At 36.2% G+C, this 25,450-nt stretch overlaps 4 protein-coding genes across 4 annotated transcripts; 1 reads left to right on the top strand and 3 right to left on the bottom strand.

The window, feature by feature from the left end:
* Nucleotides 1-8,611, top strand: LOC120001293 (GDSL esterase/lipase APG-like). The gene is made up of 13 exons (XM_038849543.1): nt 1-16; nt 156-196; nt 2,221-2,454; nt 2,549-2,754; nt 2,950-3,046; nt 3,176-3,449; nt 5,477-5,518; nt 5,779-5,849; nt 6,748-7,068; nt 7,288-7,418; nt 7,516-7,749; nt 7,853-8,108; nt 8,203-8,611. Exons 9-13 carry the CDS (start codon nt 6,810-6,812, stop codon nt 8,397-8,399), a joined length of 1,077 nt encoding a protein of 358 aa, XP_038705471.1. The 5' UTR covers nt 1-16; nt 156-196; nt 2,221-2,454; nt 2,549-2,754; nt 2,950-3,046; nt 3,176-3,449; nt 5,477-5,518; nt 5,779-5,849; nt 6,748-6,809; the 3' UTR covers nt 8,400-8,611.
* A 1,396-nt stretch (nt 8,612-10,007) lies between these two features.
* Nucleotides 10,008-11,336, bottom strand: LOC120002607 (RING-H2 finger protein ATL16-like). Its single transcript, XM_038851367.1, has 2 exons — nt 11,309-11,336; nt 10,008-10,351 (listed from the first exon to the last, which is right to left on the bottom strand). Exons 1-2 carry the CDS (start codon nt 11,334-11,336, stop codon nt 10,008-10,010), a joined length of 372 nt encoding a protein of 123 aa, XP_038707295.1.
* An 11,159-nt stretch (nt 11,337-22,495) lies between these two features.
* Nucleotides 22,496-23,896, bottom strand: LOC120002606. The gene is made up of 2 exons (XM_038851366.1): nt 23,879-23,896; nt 22,496-23,524 (listed from the first exon to the last, which is right to left on the bottom strand). The coding sequence occupies exons 1-2, from the start codon at nt 23,894-23,896 to the stop codon at nt 22,496-22,498; spliced, it is 1,047 nt and encodes a 348-aa protein (XP_038707294.1).
* Nucleotides 23,897-23,926: 30 nt separating this feature from the next.
* Nucleotides 23,927-24,879, bottom strand: LOC120002605 (PKS-NRPS hybrid synthetase CHGG_01239-like). Its single transcript, XM_038851365.1, has 2 exons — nt 24,830-24,879; nt 23,927-24,686 (listed from the first exon to the last, which is right to left on the bottom strand). Exons 1-2 carry the CDS (start codon nt 24,877-24,879, stop codon nt 23,927-23,929), a joined length of 810 nt encoding a protein of 269 aa, XP_038707293.1.
* Nucleotides 24,880-25,450: the final 571 nt, after the last annotated feature.

Raw genomic sequence — 25,450 nt, 5'->3', positions numbered from 1 at the left:
CCGTTCAGCGTCCCCGGTGAGTCTAGGCTCCCCTATTTCTTCACCTCCTCCCTTTACGTGCCCGATATTCTATTAACTTGTTTATTTTTGTGGTTTTGGTGTGTTTTCTCAGATTTTATTAGGAGTTTCTGAGTTTCTTTATGGTGTTTTGGCAGTTCTCATGTCTGTGGGTGCTAGCGCTGCAGTATCTTCATCTGTAAGTTTCCATTTCTGATTGAAAAATGCTGTTCTTGATAAGTCGTTGCCTTCTAGAGGAATTTATCCCGATTTTCTTTTCGTGATGTTTGTCTGTGCGAAAAGATTGTAAAAGTTGAGAGATTAAGTTATCTATTTTCACTACTGCTGTTTATGGATTGAGGACTAGGAGAACAATTTAGAGCTTCTTTAGGAAGCTTTACATACTAAAATTTTGTCAGGTCATCATCACTACTTCACTAGCTAGTTAGAGTTAGATTACTTAATTTGGTGTGCAAAAAAGTCATGCCGAATGCACAATTCAGGAGTAGAGACAAGATATGACAAATGTTTCGGAGAAAATTTTAATTCTAAGAAAGTGTAGCCCAATTTTTCAATTGTTCAAGCCTTATTTGTTAGTGACAAAACTACTTCTGCATACATATTACTTGATTTCGAAATTATATTCCCAAATCAAATAGGCTTAGATTTACGGACAAGACATGCTAAATGGGTTTACCATTATATACGTTCCATATTCGACTTTGTTCTTACAGATTACGTATTCCAGAGTGTTTACCATAAACTACGGAATTGGTGGTATGAATCCTAATTTCTTTGTGTCTAGTCTTGGGACCAAAATAGACAACAGACTGGCAGCAAAACTAACGTTTTCAGTTTGCATTAATTAGATTTAAAATGTAATGATTAGTAGGTATATTTAGGTGTGTAGGGCAGCTTTCATGCTACACATCTCACAAGACCATAATCTTAAGATTTCATGCTACACATCTCACAAGACCATAATCTTAAGATTCTCTTCATTCAACTGTTTAACCAGAGCAAAGTGCTTAACCAGGCTAACAGGTGGCCCAGAGTTGTACGGGTGCAACCTAGATGTCACAGGTTCAATTCCTGATAACAATCTCTCCACTCTACATTTTATGTGGGGTTTAAGGTCTGCGTACATCTTTCATGTTCTTGATTTCCTCAACTGCGGAAGTCTTGGCTCTTGTGCACGGGTGTTACCTTTTATATATGTCAATAAATAACTCTTGTAAGGTCAAAGCTTCCTTTACTTATAAGAGATCCTACTTGTGTTGTCTTCAAGCATCAAATCGCACATAGAGCTTAGATCTACCATCCAAATCATCTCAGATTATTATATGCCAATTGAATGTTTTTGGACAATTGACAATTGACATAGCCTTTTGGACTACCACGTATCTAAATGCATCACATGTATTTAACAGGTAATTATAACTCGTGCTTTCTTTCGTTTTGGTGAAATTGTTGTTGATGGTTCCTTATGTTCTTGGGTGCGTGCTTAGTCAAGAGTCAAGACCATTTTGTACTTGAAGAACTGAGGGGGAATGCTGCTGAATTTCTCTTAGTTAGAAGAAAGATGTTTAGCTATTAACTATAATGGAAACATTTTATTTGCATATGGGATAAGAACATTCAACCTTAGGGAGGAGTTAATAGAATGAAATATCCATTTATATGTGGTGTTTAAAAAAGCAAATCTTGGTTCATTTGTACAGAATGGATAGGAGGGATTCATTTTCGTAGCGGATTCCTTGAATATGACAAGGGAATACTGAAGTTTTTGGATGAAGCATTTATACTTCTAGGTACAGTAGATAAGATTCGATGTCCATGTTGTAATTGTAACAATGGGTAGTGGAAGACAACGAATAAGGTAGAAGTACTTTCGTCGAAATGGGGCTTTAACTTTTGAGACTGCTACACCCTTTGGATGTATCATGGACAGAACCGGGATCCATGTTCAGAGCAGGAAGGAGATGAATTGAAAGATGCTACACTGCATGACAGATGTGCTGATGACATGTATTAAGAGTAGACTTGTGTGATGGCTGCCAATGAGGAATAACATGAGCCTGCTCCATAAGAGCCAAATAAAAATGCTCAAATTTTACTTACTAAGCAATCTTGCGGTGGTGTGATATTTTTAATAGTTGTGTGTACCTTGTATCACTTTCAATATATTCGAGTTGCTTGTTAACACATTTTATTTTGGATCAGATCTCCAGCTTTCAAAGAAGAAAAAGAGATGAGGAAAGGGCTAACAAAGTTATTGCATGCGAGTAGATTATAAATTATCATATTCCTAGGGATTCAGGGCTGCTGCTGACAAGTATGCATCAAAATTCTCTTCTGATTTTAGATTGGCGGTCCGTTTCAATGCAACACCATTGAATTTGAAACCGGTCAGAGATAAAAGATGCTGCTAAAGATAAGACTTATCCACGAGTGCTGGTAAAGTGCACTTTGCAATTTGCATGATGAGTTCAATTATTCCTCCTCCTCTTTTATTTGATTCTTCTAACTATTGGTTATCATGCATGTATAGGATGTTTTATTTTAAAGACAGCCCAGAGGTGAATAACTCTGTTCTTTTGCATGAAAACAAATTCTACAATGTCTGGGGCGCCACAATTTACATTGTGACCACTACCTTAACTATGAGATGCAGAGCACCTTCAACATCCACCTGAAGGTGTTAGCCTGCAACATTGGGGTTTTCTGTTAAACCACTTTGGCAATGGCGAGTACAAGGTACTGAAGTTTGTTGTTTTCTTTTTCTTTTTTTTCCTTCTTTAGTTCATTTATTTATTTATGCAAGTTACCTGGCACAAATCGTTCCAGATCGTGAGCTACTCTGAGATGAGTTAACATATAATTTATTTCACATAAATTTATATGAAATAACTGTAAAATCATTCTTAACTACATTTCCGGGGAGATCCAAAGATGAGGAAATAGCCTGACGAACCTGAGTTATGAAGGATGATGATCCGCCATCAGCCAAATGTACCATGGGCTAATGACAAAAGCCAGAAATGCCCATGTAAGAAAACTTGAAATTACTATGAATTATAACGGCCTTAATGTTTGGATTTTTTTCTCATTATTTTTTCCCATCATTTATTAGCTTCTTATGTGGTGCATTATCACCTAATAATTGTTTCTTGTTAAGTTGGAGGAGATGATTAGCTTCCTTAGTCAGCAACAGTGAACAGTCACCACCCTCTGGAGAGGGGTTGGAGCAGATACTCTCTTACGATTCAAATACACGCGTTGGTGATCAAAGTCAGGAATGCTAAAGGTGCGACCAACTCAAACAAGATGATTGCTCTGGACTAATATGAAAAATTGTTCAAAGAGCATGTTGAAAAAAGAGAGTATCAATACCCATGTTCAAGCTGCTGTTGACAGAGTCAGTGGTTGTATTGAAGCTGCATTTCAGGCAGGTCTATCAAAATTCACGATGTTTTCTCATGGTTAACAAGATTATGCTTCTAATGTGAGCTCTCCATACAATGTCTGATGCATGAAAGTAGATGAAAGTAGTGTTATGTTTTTCTGTTGCAATGAACTTCAACGGGTTATGTCTATGTCAACTTGTCTCTAAAAACGTCTTCCCACTTATGTATCTTTTCATGCAGGCATATTCTTCATAAAAGTTCTTCGAGATTCATTTAAAAGTATTTTCCAACCTAAAATCTGCAAGTGAAGGCTTGTCATAATTGTTGTTGATATTGAGAGTGCTAGTGAAACCTGATATTTTTTTGATAGGAATAGTCAAACTAGATTCTTATTTTCATTTCTAACTTTGCTTGTGCTTGGTATGGCTTGGTGTCATTGTGGTCTATGTAGTCTTAATGGGACATACACTATCCTCAATGCGATAGGACTCTTTGCCACCCTTTCCATGATTTCTTTACTCATCAGTGGATTTCATCTCAGAGTGTACTTGCGTACAGAAAAGGAAATTATATTTTCTGTTTGTTTGCAATATGCATGGATGGCTTGAAATTATATTTTCTGTAGTATGCTTGGATGGCTTATTCCCAAATTTGTTGCTTTGGTTTTATTAGTTTTAGGGTTGCTGTGTATGAATTTGTTTCTATGTATTTTTCTTTCTGGTTGGATTCTTATGATATGAGAGGCTATTGGATATAACTTTCAAATATTGTTGAGATGCTCTATAACTTTCAAATATTTTTCGTGAGTCTACCATTATTTGTAGCTAACTCTGTAAAGGTGTAAGTAGCGTGTCGTGTAAAATAGATCAAATTTTATGGGAAGTAAGATTGTAGAAATCTCCTGTTGTAATATGTCATCCCAATTTTTTTTTCACAATGTTCTGAAAATATATATGCATGTTTGCCAACCATCCAGGAAAGTCATTAGTACTTGCCAATCTAATGTCATTAGTTTGACATCATGAGCTGAGGTTTTGTTGAGCCATATCATCTCCTTTGCTTTGTCTTTGAGGAAGTTTGAAGTAGGTTTGGCAAAGAAAGTTTGACAGTTTTAACAATTATTACTATAGGTTTATTGCAGTAAAGCTCTGACATATGTATATGACTTGCACTTTTTTTGCCTTAATGTGGTTTAGACTTTAGACAATATCATTTGTAGACAGAGGAAGAAAGAATTAGCGAGAGTTATCTTTCAGTAGTATATCAGAAAGACCTGTCAATATGAGTAGAAGTTTCCCTAGAAATATAAATTTACTTCATTGATAACATCTAATGAAATAAATTAAGAAATAATTTTTTTTTATCCTTGGAAGTGATTTTTTTTACTTGTTTAACAGGTCGGCGGTCTGAGAACACATATTTTCTACTCTTTCAGAAAATCCATCTGTTTTCACTGAAATTTGCTGAGATTCTAAAGTTGGGAGTGTTTCATACAGAACAAGAGTTCTTACTCTTCTTTAAAGAGTAACTCTTACTTGCTGTAGGAGTAGGAATATTTTGAGGATTCTGTTGCACTTAATGACAGGGTTTTGGGCATCTATGACTCGAATATGTTGATACAATTGCTATTTATTGTTGAAATAGGACTCTACGAAAAGTCTTTATTTGGAAATTTTGGGAAAATATCTTCGCGGTAGGTTCATTGGAATCTTAGCAGCATTGTCTTGAAAATTACTGTCAGAATTTAAATTTAAGTTCTATATGCTCTCACATAGAAGTTGTAATTGTGGTACAAAGGTTTCAAATACAAATGCTAATGCTACAACTAAATTAACTTCTTTTTATTGCATAAATTAACCATTAGGAACCTAATTTTGTGATCAACTTGTGTTTTGCAATGTGAAGTTACACTAACTTCTTCTATGATCTACTTGCTTATATCAATGTGACAATGCTTTTCCTTTCCAGAATGAATTGCAAGTAGCAGATGATTATAATTTGGATGTGTGTTTTGCAGATGATTTTTCTCTCTGAGACTGACTATTTCAAATATCTTGTCTTCCTCTTGCCAGGTGACATGACACTGATCTTTTAACTGGTGCTCTGACTTGCAGGTATTGTACGAGATAGACTAGTTTCCATCTCAATATTTGTTACAAGTTTTGCTTATTTACTTGTTTATCCTTTCCGTTCTCTGCCCAAAATCTACTACATAGGATATGGTTTTTGGGCCATGCATTGGCTAATACCTTTTCAATCAGAGTGACCACAAGCTTTAAATTACGTATTTAGTAATTTAGTCATTTAGGCCAACATATCATATGTCTGTTTGGTTGAGTAGTTAATGACAGACGTGTTTAATAAATACTTGCAGGTGCAACTTCTGATCAATCCATTAATTGTCTCCAACTGTGATTTCCCCTCCTCATTAGGCAATATATACAGGTATTCACAGTGTTTTTTATATCTATTATTGTGAGGTGAGGAAGAAAGATTTGCAAACTATAAAGATATTTCATGCATTCAATGCTCAACAACATTACAAAGTATAGCAATAAATTGTGCTTCCTGGAACAATAAACGGTGACCAAAACTTTACCCCTTTTGTATTTCAATTTTCAAAACATACTCACAGTTCTCACCAAAGAAAGTCATTTTGCATTTTCAACGAAAATAGTAAATTATATAAAGTACAGTTCTTGGATTTTTTTTTCTTTCTTTGGCTTCGAGTAAATTTTTGAGTGCTTGATTGCTCAATTCTCTCCCAATACCTTGATAAAATAGCAAAAGCATATGCATGATGAGTCAAATTTAGATCTCTGAAAAAGATTCAACCTAACCAGATGGACATCCCTAGTAGTGTCTTGGAAATTATTCAAGTACCACATATTTATCAGATCACTTGAAATTATGCTATTTTAGTTTTTAAAACACCAGTTTATTATACTCGCAAGAAATTATGCTATTTTAGTTTTTAAAACACCAGTTTATTATACTTGTAAGAAATGGGGAAAGCATATGCCAATTGCCATTTGCAAGCGTATAAAATAGCTATGACGCTAGCTTAGTGCACACCCGAAGGGTAGTCAACATGAAAAAATTAGAATATGTTACTGTAAAAGTTAACATATAAGCTAAATAAAGAAATGAATTACATTTTAGGAATTCATTTACGTCTACATACAAATGATGATTTGAATGCTAAGATAAGTACTGGACCAACTCCCATTAATGTCTAGTCAGGCTATTCTCAACTTCCATCCTCCTTCATCAAAGCCTATTTCAGATGGGTCATGTTCAGCTCCACTAATACAACTTTAACATTTAATGTGCCTTCATCAAGATACTTCAATTGAGTCAATTTAAAAGGCCTTAGTAGCATCACAAGACCTCAAAAAACCAGAAATGGAGATCTGTTGGAGAAGACCATTGTTGGCTTTGTTATTTGCATTTGCATTATCATGTCTTGGAAGAGGGAAAGCACAAGAATCAACAGCTCTTGTTCCAGCAATCATGACATTTGGTGATTCTGCTGTAGATGTTGGCAACAATAACTATCTACCAACTCTTTTTAAGGCCAATTACCCACCTTATGGAAGAGACTTCACCAGTCACACACCCACTGGAAGGTTTTGCAATGGCAAATTAGCCACTGACTTCACTGGTAAGTAAAGATTACCTACCGCTCATGCTGAATTTTCCTTTTTGAGTAAGTACTTTAAGAAGTCAAGTGCAAATCTTGACACAATCTTAGACACTAAGTTCCACCAGAAAAGAAAAGAAAACAACTTGTATCTTGTTATTTAAAATGAAAAAGAAAAGAACTTGTATCTTGTTATTGTTGCTACAAATTATGCCAATTTACTTGAATTTCTCATTGCAGCTGAAACTCTGGGTTTTACTAGTTTTGCACCTGCATATCTTAGCCCAGAGGCATCAGGGAAGAACCTGTTGATTGGAGCTAATTTTGCTTCTGCTGCATCTGGTTTTGATGAGAAAGCAGCCTCATTAAATGTAAGAATTTTGTGTTAATTGATTAAACCATTATATGAACATTATCATAAATATCTATTTTGTTTCTTAAATTTACAATTTCACTTTTCTTTTGCAGCATGCAATCCCACTGTCACAGCAACTACAGTACTTCAGGGAGTACCAGGGCAAGCTAACACAAGTGGCTGGTGCTGACAAATCAGCATCCATAATCAAAGATTCTATATATTTATTGAGTGCTGGAAGTAGTGACTTTCTTCAGAACTACTATGTTAATCCTCTGATTAACAGGGTTTACACAGCTGACCAATATGGCACATACCTTGTTGGTTCATTTACAAGCTTTGTTAAGGTAAAAGATTTTTTCAATTTGATAATTGTTAAAATTTAGTTAAATATATTCATTGACATTCAAACTTATAGATATTACGTGATTTACTTGTCTATACAAACAGGGTTTGTACGGTTTGGGGGCCAGGAAACTTGGGGTAACTTCACTGCCCCCATTAGGTTGCCTTCCTGCAGCAATTACTTTATTTGGATTTCATGAGCCAGGATGTGTGTCTAGGATCAACACTGATGTGCAACAATTTAATAAGAAAATCAATTCCGCGTCTCAAACTCTTCAAAAACAACTCCCTGGTCTTAAGATCGTCATATTTGACATTTTCAAGCCGCTCTACGACATTGTCAAGTCCCCTTCAAAATATGGTACTATCAACTGATCTTTCTGTAACCCTAGTGTGAATTCCTTTTACATACAAAACTGAATGGTGATGATAATTGTTTATTGTGTTTTTGTTAGGGTTTAAGGAAGCGAAGAGAGGCTGCTGTGGGACGGGGACAGTGGAGACAACCGTGTTCTTGTGCAATCCAAAGTCACCAGGAACATGTCCAAATGCCACTGAGTATGTATTTTGGGATGCTGTCCATCCATCAGAGGCTGCTAATCAGGCTCTTGCTGATACCTTGATTATTCAAGGAATCAGCCTTATTGGATGAAGTCAAGCATATTTTTACAATGTTTTTCTATATGTGAAATGTCTCAATTGTGTTGCTCTTTCTGGGTTTTATATATGCATTCTTGTTTATGATAAGGTCAGTATTTTATCGTAGGACTTATTATGTAACGGAAGCTTATCTGGTAAACAGAGTTCTATGTTATTTTTGCTTTAAATATTTAGTAGACTTCAATGAAGTCTAAATTGTAACAAAAAATAGCAATAAAAACAAAAAATATTGTTTGTTTGTATTTTCTATTTTGGTCTTTATGAAAACCAAAAACAGGTTTCAAAAATTTTGAAAATAAGAAAAAAAAGGTTTTTAAAAATTTTGAAAACAGAATTAGTTACACTTATTATAGATTGCACTTTCTTTAAGATTTCAAATTGCAAATTGTATAGAGATGTGAAAGACAATGATCAAATATAATTTGAGTTATTGTTTTATTTATTATATTTTTTTCTTTCTGTTGATGTTTTTAGTGGTGAATGATGATGTAATAAACACGGTAAAGGCTATAGTTATGAAAAATATAGTGGTCTGGATATATTCCATTATTATGAAAATAAAAGTATGAACACATTTTTTTTTTCAGTTTTATGCTTTCAGTTTTTGTTTTCAATTTTAAATGTTGAACCAAACAAGTTTCAATTTTATGTTTTTGTTTTTTATTTTTGTTTTTAAAATTTTTGAAAGTGATACCAAACACAACTTAAGTTGTACTACTTTGAAGTGAGAAATCAATACAGAAAAGTTTGTGGTACAAAATCCCTGCTTACATCCAAGGGAGCAAATCTCGAGTTCTTTTCCCCCCACTATTATAGGATTATTCGTTAATCCAAACATAGTCTGTATCATCATCTTCGCGATCTGAACTTCCTCCCAAATTATTTGGGATTGACTATATGAGTTCTCTCCTTCATCCCAAATTATTTGCGATCGGCTATATGAGTTTAGGGAGAGAAGTTAATGAAAATCCATTATGCGAATTCTTTTCCGTCATACCCTCAACACATCCTATTAAGTTCAACTGTCTATTTAGGTCTCCTCTTTTTTTTTTTTTTTTGGTAAATAAGAAATGCATTAAGAGGGAAAAAAGTACAATATACGAGGGGCATACTTTAAGAATGTTCAAACAAAAAGGAGCTTAAAGCCAAAACAAATATTTGGCCAAAAAACTATCAGAGGACAGCAAAACAAAAATCATAGCAATAGTCTATGATTAAAACCATCACACCAGACACCATATCCAAAGGAAACCAATTGCAGAATCAAAAGAACAACAAAACCCAGTAGAAGCAGCCAAATCCAAAAGGAATCACCAATCTCCCGAGAAGGTCACCAATCATCAAGCATAATTTTGTCTATACCATACCCGGAGAGGCAAAGAGACACGGGTACTAAATCAGGCCAATCTAGACTAGGCCATACCAGACCTGTTCTCTTCTCCCTCTTCTCCCTCTCTCTTGCATGATTTCCCTCTATTCTTTTCCTCGTTGCATTACTATCTTCACGTTTGCTTCACCGTCGGTGTATGTATGTATATATATATATATACATCAACAAGAAGAGAACTGGATGTGTTTTTGGCTCCTCAGAACTCTTCTATTAAACTTGGTCGAGCACTCGATCGTCAACAGTGCGTTCGTGGCAAACAGAAGAGCGACAGAGCGGGCAATGTGTGTCCTTGAAGAGCCACTTATCGATACAGAATCGATGGTAGACATGGTTGCATCTATCAAGAACCCTACAAAGTTCTCCTTCTTCAAACTTGTCCAAGCATATCACGCAATCGTTATTCCTACTTTCTTCTTGTTCTTCTTCATGATGACTCTTCTTGTATTGAAAAACAACACCAGATGAAATCATCGTCTTCCTTGGCTCACTAAAGGAGCGCTGCTGGGGAGGGACTGGGTTGATGGTGTCTTCATTATTCGTTTGTGCAGTCACAACTTGTCCATCATAAAAATACCAATTTAGGATTAGAAAGATTAAGAATATGACAATACACAATAATGTTACGGACAAGGAAAGAAGGTCAGGCATCTCAAGAGGAGGAGGAGATGAGCAGATTGTGAAAGAAATCAAGAGTTGCTGTTCTTCGATGATATATATATATATATATATATATGTATATATATGTGTGTGTGTGTGTATAAGCACATCGGTTAGTTTACTAATCCAATATGAATTAGATTTTTTTTTTTAACATAGGAAACCAATATGAATTATGATTTACTTAGTACTATTTGTACTTTAAGTGAGCGATATTTAGATGATAATTAATTATCACTAATCAATATTGTTACGCCACAAAATTATGACAAATGTAAAACGTAAAAAATGTTATTGCATAGTGTAGGTCAAGAATTCTAAACCCTAATCGCCACAAAATTATTAGGGTTTGGAGAGGTTTGCTAATTACATGATGTATGTGGGACGAACTCATGAAAGAATCGTGTATGTCTGATTAGAATGGGTGAAACCTTAAACACCCTTCTTAAAAAAGGAGACGTACAAGAAAACGAAGAAGGAAAACAGAACTTCAATCCTAAAGATTAGTCTAATGGAAGTTTAGATTCTAAGTAAAATTCAGTTTATTTTGAAAATTGAGATACCTGCATCTTTTCTAATTTTTTTAAAAAGGGACAATTAGCCTAATGACACAATTGGAAATACATGTTCCAATAAGGATAATCCAAAAAAATTTACGCTATGTTTGGTTAGTCATGGAAATGGGAACGATAACGAGAACAAGAATGGTAACATGAATGAAAATTCTTTGGATTCCGATATTTGTTTGGTGAAGGAATTGTGAGTTGACAGGAACACTATGTTTAATTACTAGTTTGTGATTTGTTCAAAATAAAAGAAATGTATCATCATCTCTGCCGGTGCTACTACCAAACCTGGTTGTTGTGGTGGTAGAAATAACATCACTGATTTTATCCACTAAACAATACCAAAAACAAAACCCACCTCCATTTATCTCTCCCTAAATCTACTGATCTAGAATCTCTCTATCTGCCTTACAACAGCTATATCTGTGTATGTGATTGTGCTTTTTTCTGGTGGCGATTACTGGATTAGCTTCTTAACAGGTTGTGGTGGTAGATGTGAACAATAGTTAGGGAGATGTTCTCTCTTCGAGTTCCTTGATCCGAGGTTTCTCTATGTCTCCAGATGTGGCAGAGGCTATGGCAGCTATGTAGGATAAGACGAAGCAAGACAGAAGAACAAGAACTTGAACAGAACACAAATACCCCTGAATCCGTACTTCAACAGATATAGGGTTTCAGAGAGGTTTTCATATATTCTTTACATGATAAAACAAATACAACTCTTCAGAGAGAAGCTAACTAGTACAACCATCAGTCTCACATAACGAGACTGACCAAAATACCCTTTCACACAAGGATAGAATAGTAACATCAAATAACTAGACATAACATATAAATAAGTAAATCACAAAAATGCAAGTCAACCAACAAACTAGCCCTCCATGCCGTTCGGTTGGCTAATGATTTGGGTTTTTCCTCTATTGTTTGGTGGTTGTAGAGATTCGCCGTTTATTGCAATATTTTACACACTTGTTGATTGTAAAACTTTAAATCTCAGTACGCACGGAAGGCAAAAATAAATTAAAAAAAGCAAACGAGAAATCATTATATCAAATACAAATAATGAGTGGATTGATCGATCGATATCTTTAAGCTTTGGGAACGCCAGTATTGACTACATATTTATGGCGGCATTGACATGTAATGCTGTTGACATTTTTCTAGAATTAAAGATTAGGCACAACTCGGTACTTTTGAATGCATGAGTGGAAGAATTTTCCTTCTTTCATTTATTTACTTTGTACTCTATGATTAATAGTTGTAGAAACAAACCCCCTCTAAATATTCCTATTCGATTATCAAAGATGGAGAAAAAGATATAAAAGAGGGGAGAAAAACAGCTGGACAATGAAAATTCATTTACTTTATTTGAATATAAGGCAAAAAATGTCAAATAGAATTTAACTACAGAATAATTTTAAAAAATATAAAATTAAAAGGAAAATTAAACTTCTTCGGAACTTCAGGTTCAGGTTCTATAAACCCCAAAAGGGAAATTATAGAACAAATTTCAACATGAGAGAGAGGATGGGCTACAAAAGGTTTAAGAAGGAAAGAAAGGGACCTAGCTTCTACACACACATTTCTTGTGTAAAAGAAATTAAATCATGAGTCATAACTCATAACTTGTGGCATTGAATTGACCATTCGGTTTCGGCCGGAACTGAGTGACCAAATATAGTGTTAGGTAGCCGCTATTTATACACGAATTTAAACTCACTGCAAATACATCCCAATTTTTTTTTTTCTTTTGTACACTTGAAACTTCCGAAATTACCCTTCATATATTTTAATTACATATCTAAACCACCCCCACCCCCACCCCCACCCCCACCCACACATCTTAGCCCCTTTACGAACCATAGAAAAATTTTGATATTTATTTCAAAATCAAGTTCCTAAAAGATATTTTGTTGAATCAAAATAAAACAAAATCATATGCGGGAATTTCACATAAATAAGCGGGTGTGCATGGCTTATAGCCGTAACATGCTTAAGGAGACATTCCCGTAAAGTGACTGAATACCGATGGTAGCAAACTCCAAGAATTGGCATACTGTTGACTTCGGTTTACGAGCGGATTTGTGGATTTTCAGCACCTGGATGATCCAAAATGACCCAGTTAAAGAAGTGATGGAGATCAAAGGTGCAGCTCATGTTGAAAATCATAGCCTAAGTACGCAGCGGAATATATATCGATCTCTTGTAGCGTGAATTGTCAAGAACTTTCAGGTTATGGTGATTCAATACTCGATCGGTCACCGGTTTCACAGCACAAATACCCTAAGCAATAAAACAGGTTAGCTCGATAAACACTCTTCTCACAAGTGTTTGTTCTCTCTGTTTCAAGAATTGGAAGTATCCAATTCTTCAACTAACATGCTTCTTAGAAGCATACGTCAAAAACTCTCCAACAGTCCTAATATTGAGACCTTTAAGAATAGAGTTTAATTGGTATTTGGATTCTATTTAATATTTGAAATAGTATTAAGTTGTTATTTACTGATAAGCTCAATTCAAATCCAATTTGGAGATTTGAGCCTTATCATAAATAACAACCTTATGGGCTTAATCATAATCAAATTACATACCCATATTGGGTGCTCCTTATATTGAGCCATTAATTTGGGCCTAGCCCATTTATGATTCACATATCTCCGACATACTTCCACTCACCCATTATGGGCTTGGGTCTAATCAAGAGAGAATATCTTATATTGCTTGCTAACCTTTTAATGTTTTCATACAGGTAAATGCGTCGTGTGACCTGGTTGTGGTATCTTCAAAGTAGAAACCCATGAGGGTCACGATGAAGTGTTTTACCATAACAGTGTGGAAGCCGTGTACTTTTACATACCCCAAAATTGTTTGGTTACATCTTGACCAAGCATTACTCAATCCCTCAAAGAGTCATGTGCTTGTCAGCTTTGTTTTATTACATGTATTTGCAATATTGTCCTATTAGACATCATTGCCTGGCGCTAGTGAATACAAGCAACTTAGTGTAATCAACTACAGTTTTTCCATGAGCACTCATATCAATTGGATGTGAATATAGCTCGCTTTCCTAACTATGATCCATTAGGTCGCATCATCACATGACCATTAGATACATGTTAAAGTAGCGATAACTATTTCACAACTTTATGACATAGTCTGAAGTCAACTAAGGGTACAAATATATATTTCTTTTTTTTTAAAATAAGAAATCTTGGAACTCACATGATGAGGAAGTAGAGATTAATTCCCTCGCCTTCCAACTGGTCACTAGCACATGCAGTATGAAATGCATGCTATGGAGGAGTTTCTCTCATTCGTTCATGAATTAAGAGTATATGTCTACTATCAAATTACACCACACAAGTATTAATTTAGTCGCCTATTTCCTTTGGCGCCCAAATTGAAATTACAAACTTCGCTCGCTATTACCAATGCCAAAAGAATTTCATACTTGGCTTTCTTTATAGGCTCACGATATATTGTGGATATATCATGTCGATTTCTTTTTTAAAAAAATCTCACCTTAGCATTTACTAAGGCGATCTATATTTGAATCTTGGCCACTCTATAGCGCACCAATCGCTTCCAGTGTCAATATTAAAATTTATCTCATCTTTACTTACTCCCACTACGAAAAAGGTGATTGCTCATGTGAGTGAGCCAATCTTGTCTATTGACAATATTGTACTTATCTTTTCACAAAATTCATCAAGTGATAAACTGAAAAACATTCTCAACATAAAATTAATCATACACATGAGTCTGTGAAAATAATGGACCATTATAACAAATAATCACATCCTACTTAATCCTAGGGACTTTACATGTAACAAAAAAGAGTCCCTAGATATAGGTTTAGTCAATGGATCAGTTACCATCCGACTGGTAGAGATGTGTTTTAGGACCACCTCATTTTGTGCAATCATTTCTCTGACATAGTGATATTTTATTTGAATGTGTTTGGTCTTTCCATGGTACTTAGGATCTTTAGCATATGCCAGTACAACCATAATGTCATACCAAATTTTGATAGGTTATGATGCAGACTTAACAACTGACAAATGCTGTAGAAAACTTCTTAGCCAAACTGCCTCTTGGACTGCTGAGTAACAAGCAATGTACTCAGCCTCCATTGTTGACAAGGCATTACAAGTTTGCTTCTTACTACTCCATGAGATAGCTCCTCCATTAAGTATAAAAGCATATCCTGATCGATGTGGATTTGCACTCGTCTACATCGCCTCCCCAGTCAGCATCACAATATCCAAACAACCGCAAATTCTTTCCTCGATAAACTAGCACATAGTTCATCGTTCCTTTCAAGTACCTTAATATCCTCTTCATCGCTTTCCAGTGTTCAGGCACTGGATTCGATTGAAATCGACTTACTAGCCCAACAACATAGTTTATATCTGGTCTAGTACACATCATTGCATACATAAGACTACCAACAACACTTGCATATGGTACCCTGGACATTCTTTCTTTTTCTTCCGGAGTCTTGGGCTCCATATTTCGACTAAGGCTCACATTTTTATCACAAGGAGTGTCAATGGGTTTGCAATTATGCATATTGAATCACTCTAACACCTTTTTGATGTAAGTCTCTTGGGATAAACCCAAAAACTTTGTCTAACGATCCCTAACGATTTTTACACCTAACACATAACTGGCTTCACCCATATCTTTCATCTCAAAGTTTGATGCCAACCAACCTTTGGTGGTTGTAATCAACTCTTTGTCATTCCCTGTAACGGCCCATCGGCCGGGCCATGGCTTAGTTGGTGACATAGTGTGCCTGAGGGGCCTATGTTAAAGGGTGGGAGGTCGGGTGTTCGACTCTCATCAACAACCTACCAGGACTAGATTCGGGTGCGCCTGCCCTAGTCTGGTGAGGGGTTGGGGGTAGCGGTCCATGGGCCCGGCCGGTGGGCCGTTACAATCCAATAAAATATCGTCCACATACAAGGATAGAATGACCATGCCATTCTTGGATGTCTTAATATATACACAATGATCTTCTTCCATCATTGTGAATCCATCTTTTAAGATGGCTTGATGAAATTTGAGATTCCATTGCCTAGATGCTTGTTTTAGGCCATAAATGGATCTTTCGAGCTTGTAAAACTTTCCCCTCTTGACCCTTGACCTCAAAACCAGAGGGCTGATTCATATAGATCTCCTCATCCAGTTCTCCATTTAAAAATGCAGTTTTTACATCCATTTGGAACAAGTCCAAATCCATATGTGCGACAATTGCTAGGATAAGGCGAATTGAGGCAATCCTCACAACTGGTGAGAATGTCTCTTCATAGTCAATTCCCTCCTTTTGATTGTAACCCTTGGCTACTAATCTGGCCTTATATCGATCTATGGTCCTATCATATTTACGTTTGATTTTGAGAATCCATTTATTCCCAATAGTTTTTCGGTTCGGTGGAAGACTAACCAAGTCCCAGACATGATTTTGTTCCATTGACTCCATCTCCGCTTTCATTGCATCCATCCATTCCTTAGATCTAGCACTAGAGAAAGCGTCTTTAATTGACTTTGGCTCATCTTCAGTATCTAGTGGAGCTATCATGAATGCCTCCCCTTCAATCTCAAATCGACAACGAGGGATAGGTTCACGCATAGTCCTTCGAGGTTGAGATTTATCCTGATGATGCTCCGCTTGAACATTTTCAGGTACAAAGTCGCTTCTACTGTTCCCAAGAGGTTGAGGTATTTCCTCATTTTCCTCAATTGGGCAACTACTTGCGCCATTGTTGGTATCTTTAGTTTCATAGAACTGAAAATCCTTTTCAACCTCCCCTTGAGTAGGGAATTCATTTTCTAGGAATGTGACATCTTGTGGCTCAATTTTTGTCACCCTACCATCACTGTCTTCTCCAATGAAAACATAACCCTTGGAATATTCATAGTACCTTATGAAGATACATTTCTTTCCTCAGGCTCCCAGCTTTCCAAATTTTGAAGTGGGCATATGAATGTAGGCAGCAGCACCCCATGGACGCAAATGCCCTAATTTGGGCTTTTCTCCTGTCCATAATTCATAAGGTGTTGTCATGACAGACTTCGATGGCACACGGTTAAGTATATAGGCCGCAGTTAACAATACATCTCCCCAATATGAAATTGGGAGATTAGCTTGCGCCATCATTGATCTTACCATGTCCATAAGGGTTCTATTTCTCCTTTCCTCAACACCATTTTGTTATGGTGTATATGGAACAGTTAGCTGTCTAGCTATACCCTTTTCATCACACAATTCCTTGAATTGTTCTGATAGATACTCACCTCCACGATCAGTTCTTAGTGCCTTTATGCTTTTGTTTAATTGATTCTCTACCATATTCATATATTTAGTGAAGCATTCCAATGCCTCGGATTTATGGGAGATCAAATAAACATAACCATATCGTGTGTAGTCATCTATAAATGTAATGAAATATGAAGCACCATGTCTTGCTTTTACATTCATTGGGCCACAGATATCAGAATGAATTAATTGCAAAGGAAAAATGACTCTTTTTGCTTTTCCAAATGGCAACCTTGTTGCCTTTCTAGCTAAACAATTTTCACATATGGGCAGTTCACATTTGGCTAATGGGCCTAAAAGGCCTTCTTTAGCAAGACGATTAAGTCTATCTGCCCAATGTGTCCTAATCTAGCATGCCATAACATACTATTATCAGAAACATTAGTAGACATAGCAACAAAAGAAGCAAAATTATTATTCGCATTATTAACGATATCCAAAACCATTAAACCATCAAGCAAGAAACCAGAACCATAAAATACTTTGTCCAGGAAAAAATTAACACAACCAACTTTGAATTCAAAACGAAAACCCAAATTTAGAAGAACTAAAACAGATAATAGATTCCGCCTAACTTCAGGGGCATATAAGACATCATGGATGTAAAGGGTGCGTCCTCCTTGCAAATCCAATTTGCAAGTACTGATCCCCAACACTTCAACATAAGTGTTGTTTCCCATGTAAATCCTATGGCTCCCCTTAGGAATGCGACGATAATCTACAAAGGCCGATCTATCCCGTGCTATGTGGTCTGTTGCTGCTGAGTCTATAGTCCAATGATGAACAGTTTCAGCCAACATCAAACTACTAGTCACATATAATTGAGAAAGAATAGAATAGTCTTTACTCACCTTCGCCTCGGGACATTCATGAGCGAAGTGACCCAGCTTGTCACATTTAAAACAAGTCATTTCTGCCTTGTCTTTCTTCTTTCCACCACGCTTGTCACGTTTGCGGTTTGGGTACTTTGGGCCTTTTGCATCATATTTTGCTTTCTTTGGGCCCCTACCCTTACCCTAATATCCTCCTTTGCGTTTGTTGGACTGGGCCATATTTGCCTCAGAGTTGGGCTTATCACCTATGAGACGATCCTCTTCCAGCTCCACATGTCTAGAAACATCATCAAAAGTGACAATACCTTCATTGTGAGTGAGATTTACCCTCATATGTTCCCACGAGGGTGGCAAAGATCGAATCACAGCTTGCACCTGTTGTTCATTTGTCAACACGTGCCCAGCCTCTGCCAAGTTGCTAATCATGTTAGCCATTAAAGTCAGATGTTGCCTCATAGTTGTATGTGGGCGCTTCACAAACCTTTCAAAGTTGAGGGAGAGATGGCACAATCTAGTGGTAGTAGTACCGCCAAACTGCAGCTTCACAGCATCCCACACTGCTTTAGCCGTCCTATGCTTCTCAAAACGTTGCATTAGATCACTATGCATGCTACTTAGCATCAAAATGCGAGCAATGCGATCCTTGCACTTGAAAGCTACATATGCTTCTTGGTCCCGCCTATGTTGCGCAGTGGTGCCTGGTGGCGGTTCCACCATTGGTTGAGTCACAATTTCAAGATTGTCTTGCTCTTCAAGCAGATATTCAATCTTATGACGTCAAATGTCGTAATTCTTGTCAGTCAGCTTATCACCCTTGTTCAGGTCAGCGACAATGCTTTTTACAGCAGCCATAACTCTTGTCAAAGATAATTAATTCACATTTAGAGTCAAGTACAACATTTATTGTCACACATTATGTATCACATTTCAAGCTAGACATATCATACAGTATCTCATATGCTAAGAAAAACAATATATATACTTGTATATAATCAATTTTAAGTAGCATACTTCTACCATACTAGTCCAACTTAAATAGATCAATATGGGAATATTGTAAAATAATATCCAACACAATAACATAGGAATATTATAAAACCAATATCCAAAACAACTAACTATGAAAGTCTCAAATAAATTAAATGCCTAAAAGTAAAATTGCTCTCTTATAATCCTAGTTGCGCCCTAAAATAATGAGAATAATCATTAAAATCAATAAATCCTTTAGATTATCTTGCGGCTCAGCATCTAACATTGGCTCATCCATGTTGGCCACCTCTGGCCCATCATGCATGCCCTCAGTCGCGATGTCCTCATCCATAGTGAGATCAATGATCTCAGGAGCCGCTCCAATCCCATCATGCATGCCCTCAACATCATCCGATATTAGATCGATGATTTCGGGGTCAGACTCAATATTTATGACTGACCTAACTGAGTCATCACTGTCAGACTCACTGTTAAGATCAATCTCTTCGTCAATCTCATCATTTGAATAAGATGATACAGAGGGGATAGCACCATGATATTCTCTCTATGCTAAAGGGTTGACATCCAATGGCTCATCATACTCTAGGTTATCCATACTCTAAAAATAAGTATAGAATTAGGCAGCAATCAAGCAATTTAATTTAGCAAAAAAAATTGGCTCTCTTTATTTGCCTTGCAATAGCTCATAAAAAAAATGCATTTTATGTCCAAATCACCACATAAAACATACTTATTCCCATAAAAATTCAGAAAAATAATATGAACATAATCTTTATATTTTAACAAAATTTTCTAAAAAAAAAATCGGATTTTTATAGGTCTTCACGTTCTCCCACGCACGGCCCAGCCCAATAGGAAAAATATTTAATTTTGCAAAAATTAAATCTGGTTCAATAATAAACATTTGGGCCAGGACTAGGTTGCAGCCCAATCCAATGCGCGGCCCAACTAGTTGAGAGCGGGTCATCCCAGCGCCCGAACCCGAATCCGGATCCGGATCCAGTTCACAACCCACCAAATAGCTGATGATCTCTGTGGCACGTGCATGTCACGCGCCGCCATACTGGGCTTATAGCTTGACTAAAAACATTTGATTATATCATATGTGTGTTTTTGGTCTTTTCCATGGCCTCATATTGGCCAAATCGTGTCTGGGAGTAGGACGATGAACTACACCTTCCACTCCCGAGAGAAATTTGTAAGATTCTGCACAAATTATTTTCAATAAAACCTAGTTTTTCTAAATTAATTTAAATCAAGTCTAGAAAAATTTAAAGCATCATAACTTTTAACCTACACATCCAAATTAGGCAAATAATATATCAACAGAAAGATAATTAAATAAGCTTTCCATACATATCAAAATCAAAGCCTAATTTTATCTGGTTAAAAAATTGTGTTAAAAAGAAGTTTCGGGACACTTTGCTCGGTTCGGCCTTTTTTATTGCACATATTAATATGAAATTCGCAAAGATAAATCTAAATATTTATTGTAACCCACACACAATTTCATGCAAATCAGATATCGTTTGTATCAAAAACAGCAAATCAAACCTTAATATGCATATCTTAGGTACTTAAATGAAAAACAGAAAATATGCATACATACTATATGCAATTTTAGGTATTTAGCATGTGAAAAAACCAACCTGGCTCCGATACAAATGTTGAAAATCATAGCTTAAGTACGCAGTGGAATACATACCTCTTGTAGCGTGAATTGTTAAGAACTTTCAGGTTATGATGATTCAATACTCGATCGGTTACCGGTTTCAAAACACAAATACCCTAAGCAATAAAACAGGTTAGCTTGATAAACACTCTTCTCACAAGTGTTTGTTCTCTCTGTTTCAAGAGCTGGAAGTATCCAATTCTTTTGCTAACGTGCTTCTTAGAAGCGTACGTCAAAAACTTTCCAACATTCCTAATATATATGGGTGTCCATCGGGTATCCAAACCCGATCCGACCCGATGACCCGTACCGACCCAATGCTTATCGGACGGGTTTGAAATTAATTTTATCGGTCCGGGTCAGACCCGACCTGATAAATTAATCACAAGGTCAGGTCCCAGGTCATTACTTTAATAATTTTCAAGCCATCGGGTGACCCGATAGCCCGACTAAAAAAACTTAATTTAATGTCAAGAGACCAATTCTCAGACTTGTTTGTGCTTTTTAAAAGTTTTCCTTGTACTCATCTTTCTTTGTTTTACGATGTGGGATACTTGTGCAATGTTGAATTTGTCAAATATTAATAAATTATTATTCAAACTTACTTTCTAAAAGTTGCATCGTTTTAACAAATAATAATAAATAAAGATGACTAAAACTGCATTGTTTTAAAATGCAAATACATGCACCTGGATGTGTAAAGGAAGATGGATGGACCTGGAGTGTAAAAAGGGTCTTTCTAAATAGACCCAATGTATTTGCTATTTAAATCCACCTATACATGATTTGACCGATTAAAAAGTTTTGTTGACACTGATGTTTGTGCGTGTGTCATCTTCAATATAGTTTTTTGGATTATTTGACATGATAAGTGTTAAATATGTCAGGAGAATCTAATGTGATTTTTAATTTTTATTTATATTTTCTTTTCTTATCATTTTTTCATCGGCTCTTTCTTGCCTCCCCCACTTTCAATGGTTCTTTTTTCCTTTTCTTGCACTACAATTGTATATTTTATAAGGAAGTTAAGGATAATATGTTACTGATATGATATTGATTTTCCAATTATATTTTTTTATTTTTAGATAATTTAAATCAGAGAGCGCGGATGATTAAATTATATATAGTTTTATTCATTTAGTTGGTAATTATGTATCCTTTATTTTTTGTTAACAAAGTTAATGCAATCTGATTGAATTTTCGATCATTCCCTTTCTGTACGAGGTAAAATTAAATAACACAAAAGTTTTGAATATTTAAAACAAATTTATTCAAATATATTAACACATATTACATTTCTAATCGTCCAACACAATGGTTTCAGAATGAAACCTAGGACGGATATACTGCATGTACGCAAGAATTCGCTCCTCAAACGGGGTAGCCCATGCAGTTGCACAATAATGTTTGAAGTGAACCCATTGAGGCATAATAAGAGGCATCGGGTAACCCTCTGTCAATGCAACCTGGACATAGTGATTATTATTTACGTACCCGATAGCGATAGCAACATGTTGATACGATGGTGGTGGAGTAGATCGAAGTGGAAAATACGTGAAGCTCAGTGCATCACTTAAAACGTGTAATATCACATTGAACTTTCAAGCAATCAAGAGACCCATGTCGGGCATAGTCATCCAATGCTCAATCGGTGCTTCTCAATCTAATGTAAAGAAGTTCAGTGAGTTGTAAACACGAGTCCACTGATCATCACTGCCAAATATTTCAACATACTGTGTCCTGAATTTGTACAATTCTTCTATTAAGTTATACCGGATAGTTGCCCATGCATCTTCGTGAAGACCAAGACAGACAGCTATCGCCCGAAAGCCACAATTTCTATCAGATGTTAAGTCTTGTACATGCATAATGTAAGGATGAAGTATAGGTGGAAACTGACGAACATAGGCATGTACAGAGTAGTTGTAAGTAGAGGAGCAACTGTGTCTCGCTAGTTCCTGAAACTGAAAAATATCTGGCTCAACAAACTCAAATGTAGTCGTATTAGCACGAGTGGATATGTCTTCCCTGCTCTTTGAGTCGGGGCCTCCAAACGAATAATTGTGTCTGCTTGGTTCCCGAGAATGAGGGGAATCAGACTCAACGAACACTAATGCAGACGGATTAGCACGAGTATTTGATGCAACTTTTTTCTTCGAGGGGTGTCCAAGAGTGTTCGTCTTAACAACAAGTTCACGAATTAAAGTTGTTGATGGTGTGATTATCTCCCTCAACTTCCTTAAAAGATTGAATTTGCCATGCCTTGTTTGCTGCTTAAATTGTTTCGTGAACACTTGCAGATCGACGACACAATCGATGTCATCGTCTTGAAGAGACACACACAGTGATAAGTCAAGTTTCCTCCAAAAATTATCTATGGAATTAATTGGTATGGGATGACCATCGTTCAAACATATTGCTTGCTCGTGCGCACATGGTAGTCCGTAGCTTGTACGAAGTTGACATCCGCATTTGTAGGAAACTTCTCCGGCATTCTTAGATCGCTCAAATTCTTTCAAAATCAGATGCAATGCGTGGATTGAAACGAAACCACATATTTCCTGGAAGTGCGGTATATTGAATCGATGTTGAATGATAGTTTTGCTCTGCTCAATACTTGCTTTGATAGCTATGTCCTGTGATTGGATGACGTGATGAATAAACGACAGTGATGTCACCAAATCTGACTGTGATGACTCCAAGTATCATTTCAACTTGGCATGCTGGCTCTCGACTCTATTAGTTGTTTGGTTTCCAAAATGCATATATCTTTCGGTCCATGCAGATACAAACATCTCCTTATATGGTGTCAACCATACATCTTTAAGATAATTAATAATACTTGGAAAGTTTTGAAACACTACCTTAAGGTTCGCCAAATTGCACACATACACATTCTCAGTTTCATATTCCAGCAACTTAGTCCACATTTTGTAGAACACATTCCAAGTTTTGTTGTCTGTTATGGATGACCTGCATTTGCTCAAAATACTCCTATAGATGTGCCATCTACAAAGTAATTTTTTAGCATCAGGAAATACCTGGGCAGATGCATTCATCAAGGCCAACTCTCTGTCGGTGACAATAACTCATGGATCAGTGCATCCATCCATTGTTGAATGTAGACACCTTAAAGCCCAAGAATAATTGAATACTTTTTCTGAGTGCAAGAACACGAATGCTATGCAAAATGTCATATTAGTTGCAGTTACGCCGACAATCTCAAAGAGAGGCATCTTGTACCTGTTTGTTTTATATGTTGCGTCCATCAATAACATGTGCGGGAATGCATGCCATCGCTCTAATGATCCTGGATGTGCGAAGAATAAATCTTCAGGCTCATTGGTTACAGCATTTGTTCGACTCTCGAAAATGTATCCTTCACGTTGTAGGAATGACATGACAACTTGCATATGGGTTTTACCGGCTTTCTCTGCAGTTTGAAATGTATGGCGTGCATTATATACAGTCTTAATGGTAGACACGTTGTCCGGATTTTGCTTTTTCAACGATGTCAAAATATCTCGTGGCTTCACATTTTTCGTAGACAGATGTAATGTCAATTGGGTTTCGAATTCAGAGAGCCGATCGGGGTATGAATGTCCCTCCATATTCGTTGCAGGGGCATGATTATGTGTTCCACATACCACCCTTACCATCCAGTCATCACCTGTTCGCATTTTCACCCCTTTCAATCTGAAAGGACAATCAATTTTTTGTGTGCTTGTAACCTTTGTGGAGGTTTTCTTGCTTCTGTACGTGCCACCGCGATCACATTGGAACAACAGTCTAGAACTCTTCCCGATTAAACTAGTCTCTGACCTTTTAATGACAATGATATATCCTAAACTGCATCCAGTATTTTGAATCCAATCAATAAGAGATTGTCACGAATTGAATACCTAAAAATGTATTAATTCTGTTAGAAATTAACAATTTTTTATTACAAATTGACATAATAAAACATATATTAATTGAATTAAATATCATACCATGTCGGTGGAAAATTCGTCCACATTTTCGTCAACATTTTCATCGACATTTCCATCAATATTTTCGTCCAAATTTTCGTCTTTTTGTTCTATTTCGTGTCCAAGAATATCATCCTGAGAACAATAGACATTCACTTGAGCATTTGCAATTAAAGAAAAAAATTTCCTAAAACAATTAAAAAGTTGTATATTTACATGATCACTTGAACCACTTGACAATCGCAGATCATAGGCCCAAATCCTCAATTGATCCAAATTCATATCTTCTGCTGGTATGTATATTGCCAAGAATAATCATGTATATGTATATATAGATTAATGGTGTTAACCTTGAAGTTGTTGATGAAACTAAAGAGTTACACCCTTTTACAGAGAATATATTCTCTGTAACTAAATAGTTGTACACTTTAACAGAGAATATATTCTCTTCAAACAAATAACACAGGACAAGACAAGACAAGACATGAGCATGCTTATCACTAGGCTAGGTAAAAACCCAAGATTTTTATAAAATTCAATAATATATTTGAAACAAGGCCCAAAGGCTTAAATATGTTTTGAAAACCCTAATCCAACTAAATTAAAACGTAATTAAAATAAAACATGTGAAAAAGTAAACTC

Source organism: Tripterygium wilfordii, chromosome 7 (assembly GCF_013401445.1).
Source record: "Tripterygium wilfordii isolate XIE 37 chromosome 7, ASM1340144v1, whole genome shotgun sequence".
NCBI classification, from domain to species: domain Eukaryota; kingdom Viridiplantae; phylum Streptophyta; class Magnoliopsida; order Celastrales; family Celastraceae; genus Tripterygium; species Tripterygium wilfordii.
This window is presented reverse-complemented; position numbering and strand designations above follow the sequence as displayed.